Below are 12,057 nucleotides of genomic sequence, written 5' to 3'. Positions count from 1 at the left end.
TAAATATTTTGTCAAAAATTATTTTTTAAGATTGTATTTCACTCCTGCCACACAATTTCATGCATTTCACAGCCAATGTGCGGACAATTTTATGAATTTCATGGGTAATTTGCATATTTTGGCGGCCATATTGGATTTTGCCAATTTGCGGAAAATGCTCAAGGTTACACGAGTGGCATCATTCAGATTCGTAATCAGCACCCTCGAATTGACAAGAAACCATCAAAAAATATTGTATATATAAAAAAACATGGTTGTGCCTCTTCTATCCTGGTAACACTAGATAGTGAACTCTGAGGACCATTTGCCTTGATGAATCTAATTTCTCCCTAATCATATCCATTTGGTTCGTAACCACGCAAACATCTGACTTGGCACCAGCTCATGCAGTTTGGGGTTTGGTGAAAGGAAACCTGGTTTATTTCGAGTTACTCAATTCCAAAACATGTTGACGTGACAGATCAATAATCAAGTGGTACATGCATCCCTCCAGTCAAAGAATATCTAAGAACTGCATATATCCGCAAGAAAGCAATCAAATACTGTCACAACAATGTCGATGACCTTTTGCATACTGTTTATTTTAATTTGTTTTTAATACATTGATCTCCTTAACTATTTGCACACACAATTCATTCTGAAGGGATAGTAATGACCACTGATATTTTGTTATTCTCTTTCAAGTTTTCTTTCATTGTTTCACCATTGATATTAATAGTTCTTTGATATATGTTAATGAATAATTAAAAATATCAGTAAGATTTGCTGGTACAAAAAGGTAGGAGAAACTATTACATCACTATTTTTTAAGTTAAATTGTATGAATGCACAATTTGTAACATTTGCATGATTATCTAAGAATGCCTAAATGATATCAGCTTACTGCTTAAAATAACAAAATTATGTGCAGCTGAATACCATCAAAACTTGTCAGTAGGGGTCACTACATTTCTAAAACCAACTATCCCACAAAATTCTGACAGGCAAAAAGAAAACAAAGGAAAAGGATCATCAAGCTTCTGTAAGGGGAATACCTTGCCCCCACTTCATCAGGTATACCAATGCTTGCATTTTTTTCACCAGACCTGGGGGGTATTTCACAAAGATTTAAGTATGACTTAGAGTCGCACTTAAATGCCTAGTTGCGCGCAGTATAAAAGGCATGACAGCATTGGTCAGATCATGCCAAGAGGACGCGCACTACTGCGTATTGATCAATAAGATTGCGCGTTGCATATCATGTACGCGTCGACATTTAAGTGCGACCTAAGTCATACTTAAATCTTTGTGAAACACCCCCCAGATATACATAACTTCATGGTTGAATCGGAACTGAAATTTTCCAGAATCCAATTCTAACTGCATATCCATTGACCACATTCTTGGAAAAAGATTTGTAATCTATTCTAGTACAATTACTGGCCATTGATAAGTCTGTACAAAGTTCATTATAAAGTTTACAAAAAAATAAATATAATGAAATCACAGCCATCAACTTTCTCCATTCTCTGCTATGCATGTCATGTATCCTTCTTTCTTCTATCAGGATCTTTCTTTTGTGGGGATTCACTATTCTTGTCCGGGGGGGGGGGGGTGCAGTCAAATATATTGCTTTACACACGCCTGGCCAAATTATTTCTAAACACCCCCTAAACGAGTTCTTCTCTGTGTGCAAAATAACCCCTAAACAAGTTTTTCGTGGGCTTTATTAGTGCACATTTTGGCCCCTAAACAAGATGTCGCCAGAATATGACCCCAGGGAAAAAGCTTGGGAAAAAAAATACCATAAACACGTTTGGCTAGTCTTAAAAAAAAGCTTTGGAAAAAAACATACCCTAAATACGTTTGACCAAACAAGTGACCAGTCAAAACTACCCCTTTTTTGAAAATCTGTGTTTTTGATACCCTTAACGAGTGCACACACGGCCTACATCAAAAACTGAAAAATACCCCTTTAAACACGTTTTTTGATACAGCGATATATTTGACCCCCCCCCCCCCCCCCCCGGATTCTGGTCTACCTGTTCAAAATTTCAGCTAGATTACATTGGTGTGACTGTCATTCCCTAATTCAGTCTCCATACTGGGCACACACAAAATGGATTTTCACTTCTGCAGCCATTTCAAAATGGTGTCATATATAAATTGCCAACTGTTCTAGGTGTGAAAACTTGTGCACTGTCTATTAGAAATATAAAATGGTTTTTACACTCCTATTTGGAACATGAATTGGAATACTCTAGAAAAAGTGGCATATATAATTTATAATGTGGGATTGTCCTAATTACATGTAATTTTGTGTTGTCTATCATTTTTATCATGTTCCATCCTTTGGCTCTTCCATCTTTTAATAGACTTTGGTGCTTTTCAACATTTCGAAACAAGTAAAAAAAATTACAATGGTCTTTCTGTACACTAACCATTCCAATGGATTCGATTTGCTCCCAGCTATGTGCCATATTTCTTTTATTAGCTTTCTTTCCTAAGATGTTATCATTATCATGAAAAGGGAGGAAATTTCTGGCTTATGATAAAGAGTACTATAGGCACTGAAAGCGAAAGAAATCAATACATGTTTTAGTGATATGAAATATGAAATCATTGAATTATGAAATGTGTGCATGTGTGTGCTGGGGGGATTGTGTGGTAAAGAGTTGTGTCTAGGGGCAAAAATGTGTGGGGGTTAAGGAATAAGATGAGAGCTATAGTGAGAGAGAAAGCAGGATGAGAGCTGGTAAAGAGAAGGGTGTAAGTGAGTGTGTGTGTGTGTGTGTGGGATGGCTTTTGGAGTGAGAATGAGAGATTCTCTGGTCGAGATGGGGGGGGTATAGACTAAGGAATAGCAAGAGTGAGCATTGAAATGGGAGTGGGATAGGAGCTCATTAAAAAAACATTACTGTGTATAAGTGGGTGAAGGTGTGTGATAACATTATGAGCAAAAAAGGTAAAATGTGAGGTAGAAAGATGGGAGTCTGGGGGCAGGAAGGGGTGGACTGAGGAATAGGAGTGTGAGAGTCAACACGAGTGGAATGGGACTGGGTTAATTAATACTAATATGTGGGTGGGTGGGTGAGGGTGTGGAATGGCTGGAGGAATGAGCCTTGAAACTCAAATAGTATAGAGGTAGGAGAAGGTGTAGGGTGAGAAGTGAATGTGGGATTTGAGTGGGTTTGGTACAATTGGTGAGAGAATTGGGAGGGAGATACGAGTGTGGGATTGGGTGTGGGTGTGAGTGTGAAGGTGGGATTGGGTTTGAGTGTTGACCTGAAAATATGGAGGTGCCATGGCCGAGTGGTCTTAGGCGCCTGGCTATACATGGAAAGTCCGGGGTTCAATCCGCGGCACCTATGCCCGTGAGCAAGGCATTTAATCTACAATGCTCTTTTATCTTGCTTTCAAATAAATGGAAATGCTATTTGCATCATTGGTAACTAGGTGTGCACTTGTTTAAAAAAGTGTTGAAATGGAATTAGAATAGTGTAACTTAAAAAGAAAAAGTAGAAATAAATGGGATGGGAGTGAGATAAAACAAAGTGGTGTGAATTTGAGTATGGAATGGATGTGAGTGCGGATCGTACACATGTGGGTTACTGAGGAATGTAGAGGCAGATAGAGATGGGAGAAGGAACTGCACTGGAGTGTTTATGTGGGAGTGAGATTGAGTCGTTTAAGGAAGCAAATATGAAAAGAGACATGAATGAGCGAGTGAGGACATGGGTTGGTTGTGTCATAAGGCTATATGGCAGAATGAGATGGGAACAAGTGTGGGTAATTAAGATTTTGGAGTGGTGGGAATGGAAATACAAGTGGTTTAAGGAAACAAAGTAGGAGCAAATGCAGGAATAGTTAACTGTGTATAAGTGAACATGAGAATGGGAGAGAATATGAGTAAGAATGGGTATAAGATTGGTGCAAACAAATATGTTGAGATTGGGAATATAAAATGCAAGGATTATTGAAAGGGTCAGAATGTAAGTGTGGGTGTATTGGATGAAGGAGGATTGAATGTATGGGATGTGGGTGCAAAGTAATACTTTCAAAAGTAAAAGGGATTGCAAAAGAATGAAGAAGGTGAAAATGAAAATTAAGGAAAATACGCAAATCATGAAATTCAGAAGAGAAGCAGGTAACAGGACAATCATATATCAATATCCTCTCTGGCCGCCTACAATATCCACCATCTTGTCTAAAACAACGTCTATTGAAGATGTTTAAAAGACTTGGATGCAAAACAAAGCCTTCAATGTTCTTTCTAGACATATATCCTTCTAGCTATGAACCACCATTACAAAAACTACCTATTCCTGTGATGAATCACAGAAACTGAAGGTTATTGCTGTTTGTTGAGAGTAAGAAAGACTGCAGTCTATTAAAAGCCTCACTTATACCAAAGTTCTTCCGACGATATCTTCAGCAACGTGAGACAGTTTTAGGCCATCTGTCTTACACCCAATACTAAAATCATATTGGCATTGTGCCATCACAAGCATTCTGGAGGCAATTAAGTGATAACCACACAGTCCATGAGCAACCGATAATGTGCAAAATATTGCCTAAGAAGACTAAGACATGTTATTGCATCATTAATACACATTGAAACCCCTGAAAGGTCAGTCTCAATCTGCCACACAATCAAGCATGTCTGGGACTAAAGGCAATTTGAGATTAAATTAAGTCAAGTATTAATAGCAAATCTGCTTTGCAAAAATGCTCTTCACATATGAAACCAGGCATTCAATTACAACTCTTTCAATTTATGAATGTATACAACAGCCATATGAAATCATATTTAAGTCATTGACTACCACAATCTTGAATTTCCAATTGTTTTTGACCACCTGGTAAAAGTTGGAAATGGGTCGATTGTCTTGATCCAAAATATCAATTAGGGAGAGGACCCAGACTTTCTTCAAATGCAAAGAAAAAATGTTCCACTTTGGCTGTGATAGGTTTTCATATACTAACAAAAGCAATAATCAGGCCTGCCTACAATTAGACATCTTACATTTAATTAATCTCATTAACACATTACCTACCGGAAACAAGTGGTCCCTGCACAAGTCTATACAAATGACGGAATTCAGTCATCAATGGGTACATCAAACAAATGAAAAATGTTTTATTGAAATGATTACCTGAGAGAATCTGAAAGCCCCCACAGTAGCCATTTGTCCTGAATGGATCCTTCGCGTACATCCAAAGAATTAGTCCTAGCTATCAGGGAGCGGATTACACAACACTCACAACATGAAGCACCAATACATGAAACCAAACATACATGTGCAGTCTGTACCATCAGAGCGCAACCAAAGCTGTTAAAGAGCTACAGTCATGCCCAATCCCGCAAGCAGCGGGGAATAAATTGCATATTTCCCGCCGGCAGGAAGCACACTGTCTGACGTATCTTAAGAGAGAAACAGAGCAAGGTGCGAGGACGACGGGCCGAGATCGTGCAACTGATTCACCGACGAGGTTTATTATGAAGCGGTGATGACAATGAGGGATTAAGAGATTTTGGGGTTGTCAGCTCAGATCAGCTTTCTGGATGCAGAAAGACTGGTCTACCTGCTCTCGACCTCTCTCCCTCTCTCTGAAGGTTCTTTGACCAAACTATAGGTGTCCCGAAGACACAAAGAGGCTCCATATTTCTTAGCAATTAGGAACCAATTTCGCTTCATTTACCTCTCTTGTCATTCTGTAATTAGAGCTTGTCAGGTAATTTACGAGGCTAAATTTGAGCGATCCCACAATATGGAAGGATTATTCCATTTGGTCCCTCTGATAAACACTCCCAGGCTTTCATTTTGTATCCATGCATCCAGTTATATAGAACTGACATAGGAAAGACTGAATCACTTAGGTCTGCTAATGTCAAGGTGACATACTAAAATTATTCCTACTAAATTCATGTATTGACGTTATCATTATTTTTCAAAGTAAACAGATGAAAATTTACTGACTTATAGGTAGGTATAAAACGCATTTAGTGTAAAGTGATCTGAATTTTTTTTAAATAAAAGTCGAGAAGGCAATAATTTATAAAAAAAAAAAAATATATACTTCGTTCTCATTTTATTTCAGTTGGGATTCTTAATAATAAAAATGAACATTCCGTTTGGAATCAGAATTGGAAAACAAAACAGGCATGATGTCTCAATATGTTACATAGGTACTCCTAATAAAGCTATTTAACCAAACAACGGGTTAAATAGATAATTATTGAATATAATCACAAGAAATGGTAGAATGTTTTGTGAAGTGAACATGAATCATTTATAATGGAAGATACAATAAAATTCCTAAATGAAGGTCAACGATCTATACTTTCAAATCAATTGTCTGTCACTTGATTTAGGGCAAGCAATATCTAACATGAAAGAAGTACAAGCTAGAATCATAATGTCGGATGAGACGTCTGATCATCTGGAAAACAATCGAACAAGTACCTTTTAGATTACCACTCAATGCACCCGGGTGAAGACAGACAGAATCGATGTCTCTCCTAAAAAATGTAATGAACCTGGATGTGTTTCACAAATTTAGGACTGACTAAAAATTTCACTTCAAGTTCCAATTTAGTGGTACATAAAGCATCACTTCATTAATTGGTCAATTGCATGGCACGCATATGACATGTGCTCCCACATCTTTTAATTATTGAAATTACCAGTTAAATATCATTTGTATGTTACCTTCAGACTTAAGTCTTTGTGATACACCCCTCTGATTCCACAACAAACCTTAAATAATTGGCTTCTTTAAACAATAACTTGCCATTTTTCAATGACAGATTAATTATTTCTTAAAAAATAGGAAAAATAAATATTTAATATTCTGAACCTTTGAACCAATTCACCAACCTTACTTCAATGAAAATAAAACCTGCGTTAAAAGTAGGGTAAGCTAAATCAAGAGGTAACCATAATCTAATTAGGAAGATCCACGACCTGGAGACATGAAAACCACAAACCAAAAAATGTTGACTAATTTGCGCTATGTTCGTTTACCAGTAGTTCAGGTGCATATAAGTAACGTCAGCAGCTTACCACTTCATATACCACAGTTTGCACAGTGACGTGCATAGCAAAGATATATATTCAGATGAGTAGAGGCATACTCGCTGGAACAGGGGAAATGTATTGTGGCACAACAAAAATCAAATAACAAGATGCATACAGGGGTCTATGGAACATGTTTGAAAGTGAGAGTGGTGCTAAGCCGGAGATGGGAGGCTGTACATTTAAAATCACAATATGATGGTAATTTCCATGTTTTTGCATATATGCTGAAAACGTGGGGTGGGGACTGAAGCCTTCCCCCTCCTCCAAGTTCCGAGTCCCCGATATATGTAATATGAATAATAGCAGAATCAATATAAGTATATGAATATTGTGCCTTTATTGTCATGAAGAAAATTACAGATTCTGTATAATGTTTCCAAGTCTAATTTGGATTTGGATTTCAAATCATTCTGCACCAACAATTGAACGTGTTGATGGCTGAATTCCAGAGTTCCCGTTAGCAATGTAAATGGACCATCCGATTCCAGGAAGCAACGGGTTAATAGATGCAACATCATAGTAGTTTCTCAGTGATAAAATATTTGATTAGTGATTACATTCAGTGTTATTGGACAGGTACAATGAAAGTGATATCAATTATATAAACAACTACATTTTGAGGGGGTATACACAGCAAGTGCCAACACGCACACAGGTTAGATACAAGAGGAACTTCACAGTGAATGATGGGTTAAAGGGTTTTGGTGACGACTTACTTCCTCCTTTTCTTCTTCTTCTATTTCTTTTTCTTCTTCTTCCTCTTGTTTATCATCATCAGGGCAACCTTCTTCACACTTGTTAAGGGTCTTATCAAATCAAAATATAAATAAAACAACACATGCAAACTTAGCCTACTGCAATCAATGTCAGTACATCGGGCAATTAGAACATAAATAATGGAAAATATCAATTTAGAAAAAAAAATGGAATCCTTACAAATCATATAGGTTAGTAAGTGAACATAACAAATTTTCAAGGCCAATTATCCAACTCATTTCTGAAGATACATAACTTTTTCTAGGTCAAATCCTTTGTGACCACAGAAATCTATTCTACTTGAGAGAAATTTGACTGAAACGTAATTATACAACAATCTTTTTCATCATTTGGTCTAAAAAATTGATTTGACTTGGGCTAAATATTTGACTTATGGAAGGTTAACTTATGCATGTATACCTGTAATTACAAATTTTGCAAAAGATGTCTTGGGTGCAGCTGCAGCGGCCCACATCCCCTGGTTTCTATTATCCCAATGAGAAATTGATTTAAAAAGCTCACACTGACTCCTGCACTTAGTTCCTAGAGCCTGCCTTCTCTCGTCAAGAAGTAATTAGATGGTAAAAGCACTTTATTTGCCATGCCATCGAAATTCATAAATGAACCAAGCAATGTAATTGCAAGCATATAACTGAATACCAAGCAAATTACTAAGATCATAAATAAATTTGAGACTCATGAATATTGATATTTTGATTTAAAGAATAGATAGATGAAGATGAATTATTTGAAGAAAGAAGTCTTTACAGAGCAAGCAGAATTTAAAAAAATCTTCAATAGAATGCCATAAATTTTTAAAAACTTACAAGAAATAAAAATCAAAGTTTATAGGCGCAGGAAATAGATCCCAGCTACACCACTGGCCATATTAAGAATCTTGAATGTTCAAATTTCCGATAAAATATGAAATAAAATAACATCTTTGAAAAGCACAATTTTTTTAGTTCAAATATTCAAAGAATGCCAGAGGTTTGACAAACTTGCAAGAAGTTTAAATGCAAGAGCAAAGATTTGAGATGAATCAGACAATCTAAATGTTGCCTGCTGCAGGAGTACCGATGATATAGGCTATAACAAAGCTATGGTACATGCTTTATATGTTTACTTTGCGGAGATCAACAAACATGAATGTTAGAACACTAACCTGTATCAATGTCTCCCCCTTGAGTTGGATGTCAGAGAGGAAACTAGCGATGTACTTTCTCTGGCTCTCGACGATCTCCCATTGGTGCTTCATTTGTCTCCGAACAAGGAACCCACGGATCACTGACAGAGAGAAAAAAAAATCAATGGAAAATTTAAAGTAAGGTATTAAACAAAAATGTCAGTTGTGGTAGATCTCAAAGGAAGTTTGAACAGAATCCAATAGCGATCCATCCAAGTGTTTTGTATGCATAATTATACCATACAGTATATGCCAAATGTGTAATTGTGTAAAAAGTGTAATTGCTGAGAAAAGAGAAAACAGGCAAAAGTTCCAGCTGGGGCAAATGGTCTTTTTCCCCAAAAAATATATACTTTCCGAAAAAAAATACTTGCTGGCTTTACAGACTGATATATGCTATCATTCAAACTGAAAGAATCCAAAATATTTATTATAACAGGATAATCTAAAAAGGGTATATTTCACTGACAACACCTTATAGCATTTTTCTATGATTGCATAAAAAATATGATATTACACAATGCCCAAAAACTTCTCTGCAAAGAGCCTGATTCACAAGAGTAAGAAGATTCAAAATACAATCAAAATAGATTGAAAAAACAGGCAAGTCAGACATGATCAGATAACTAATAAATTACTCCATTATCATAATTCTTCTCCAAAGTCAGATAAAATTAACTAATCATCACAATTACTTCAATTTCTTGCCACTCTAATTCAGACATGAATGAATCACAAGGTCTATTACCCCCACTTGTTTTGAGGAGAAGCAAAATTTGTTTGGTTGGGAATTCAAACTCATATCGTCTTTCATATGTCCCGACATACGTCGTGACATATGGACAGTGTTAGAAACATTGTAAGTACAAATATTGATAAAAGTAATAACAAGATTGATTTATGCACTATTACTGTACAACTATTAATTGAAATAGAATGCAAGTAAATATGAGACATTCATATTAGAAAACCAGCTTTTACTGAAAACCCCCAAATTCAACATTTTTTAACTAAAAACATTAATGATAAATTACAGAGATTGTGGATAAAACATATTTTTAGTAGGGAAAAATAAAATGACACTTTACAAGAAATGATGGTATTAAGACTTCTTTTGATATCATTTACACACATTGGCTTTACATATTTTCAGTATTACAAATCAAGTTTTTTAGAACATATGAAATATCTTTTAAATGTTTGTGTTGTCCTTATTCTGTTTTGTGAAAAATAGCAATAGTTTAACATGTTGTTGCTTTCTCATTTTAAATCTGAGTTGGATGATATTTTTCATGTTATGTTTGTTATGCTTTTCTTAATCTATTTCAATCATTTGATTATCTGGGTGGATCGAATATTATAATTGATTGGACATTTTACGGAGAACGACTTCTTGTACAGAAAGGAGATTTTCACTTTCAGTCCCACATGCTTTCTCTCATGTCATGCCTTACAGATGAAATAAGATTCTGTTGAAAGCAAAAGTGGGCAGGGGGAAAAGCCCTGAAATTCGGCACGAGGGGATATATAGTGCTGAAACATTGAGATTAGCAAGGGTGTGAATTATCACCCCCTTGCTGATCTACCATCATGTACACACCCAGTCACAAGAATACTTTTTAATCTCTAATTTGGGATTCAATATGAGGATACATGTTGCTCTAGCTCAGACAAGTAATGATCACTAATTCAAATAAAGATTATTTAAAGATCCTGACACATTTTTCAACTGATTTGATATATCAGTCTATGAGCTATTTCATTCATACTTTTTAATAATTCTTAAAGCATATAATGAAAAAAAAATTCAAGCTTGTCATAATTCCACTGCTGAACAAATTTATGGATTAATAGAGATGGGCGCACATCACAATATTCACAAGATTCAATTTCGAAAGTGAGGAATAAAATATTACTGCCATATATAAGAATGCAAAGAATCACAATGAGAACCTAACAGAGATGTACATGATATCAGTATCACCATGTAACTTCTGAAGGTTTCCATGGCGAAGAAGTAAAGTGTAGAAGGTTTCACGATACACCATGTATCTTTCTTGATTCCTGATGTTGGTCCCGATATGCTCCACCCAAACTCGTTGGTCGACAAGTGTGTTCATTCTCCTGAAGATGACAAGAACACACTTATTGAAACGTCCAGTTTGGGTGGTTCCTTTTCAGAACCAACATTTGCCCAAGAAAGATACATGGGTGTACCATAAAACCTACTACACAATGTCAACATGAATCACTTGTTGAGATTGAAAACAAAATTTCAAACATAAAAGTGAAAGTACTTGAAGAGCTATAACGATGGATATCAACTGAAAGAAGTCTTTAGAATGGGATGCAAAATTCTTTTCATAAGGTTAATTTATAGATCAGCCAATCACCCAATTCTTTGTTTATTAATAGACTATGTTATAAAAATGAATGTATGATTAAATACAATTAGCACAATAGTTATTGAAACAAAGAGTTTTAAAGGGAATAATACTCTTTAGAGGAGATAATAGGAAAAGGAAAGGGGAGAGAGATAAAGATATAAAGATGGGGCATAGGAAAAGGGAGATGGGGAGTGAGAGAGGGGGAATGGGGGGATATGGGAAGGTTGGAGGTAAAGAGGGAGGTGATAAAAGACATGCAGATGACAACAAAAGAACATCTACTGGAGGTTGTATATTCTTTAATAGGATGACAATACATGTATTTAAATGTAGCCTTTTAAAGAGATCACACATCAATTAAGGGCATATTTTGGGATGAAAATCAATAAAGCTAATGAGAACAAAACATATCAAATCAAAAAAGAAAAGACAAAATATATGATTCCTTCTCTTTTGTTTCAATGTCTTTCGTTACAATGTGCATCCAGTGGGTATTCTAAATATAGGCTGGATATATCCACTTGCTACATAATACCTTCACACTTATACCTACTATGATACTTGGAAGTGCAAAAACTGATCATGGAAATTAAAGAGGAAGGGGTTCCTGTACCGCAGTTTCAAAGCAACCTCACGCAACAGGCATGCAATTATGTTTCTTCAGAAA

General features: G+C 35.9%; 1 protein-coding gene across 7 annotated transcripts in view; it reads right to left on the bottom strand.

Annotated features, from left to right (window-relative positions):
• Nucleotides 1-12,057, bottom strand: part of LOC121429499 (unconventional myosin-XVI-like) — a 149,218-nt gene that overhangs the window by 35,086 nt on the left and 102,075 nt on the right. For 6 of the 7 annotated variants that reach the window (XM_041626551.1, XM_041626547.1, XM_041626548.1 and 3 more), the window contains 2 exons: nt 8,983-9,104; nt 7,778-7,867 (listed from right to left, as the gene is read on the bottom strand). In XM_041626551.1, the coding sequence (XP_041482485.1) occupies nt 7,778-7,867; nt 8,983-9,104 (212 nt within the window). The remainder of the gene's footprint in view (nt 1-7,777; nt 7,868-8,982; nt 9,105-12,057) is intronic. The other variant, XM_041626553.1, reaches the window with a different exon arrangement.

Source organism: Lytechinus variegatus, chromosome 16 (genome assembly GCF_018143015.1).
Source record: "Lytechinus variegatus isolate NC3 chromosome 16, Lvar_3.0, whole genome shotgun sequence".
Classification (NCBI taxonomy): domain Eukaryota; kingdom Metazoa; phylum Echinodermata; class Echinoidea; order Temnopleuroida; family Toxopneustidae; genus Lytechinus; species Lytechinus variegatus.
Note: the sequence above shows the minus strand (reverse complement) of the source record. Positions and strands in the feature narration are given on the sequence as shown.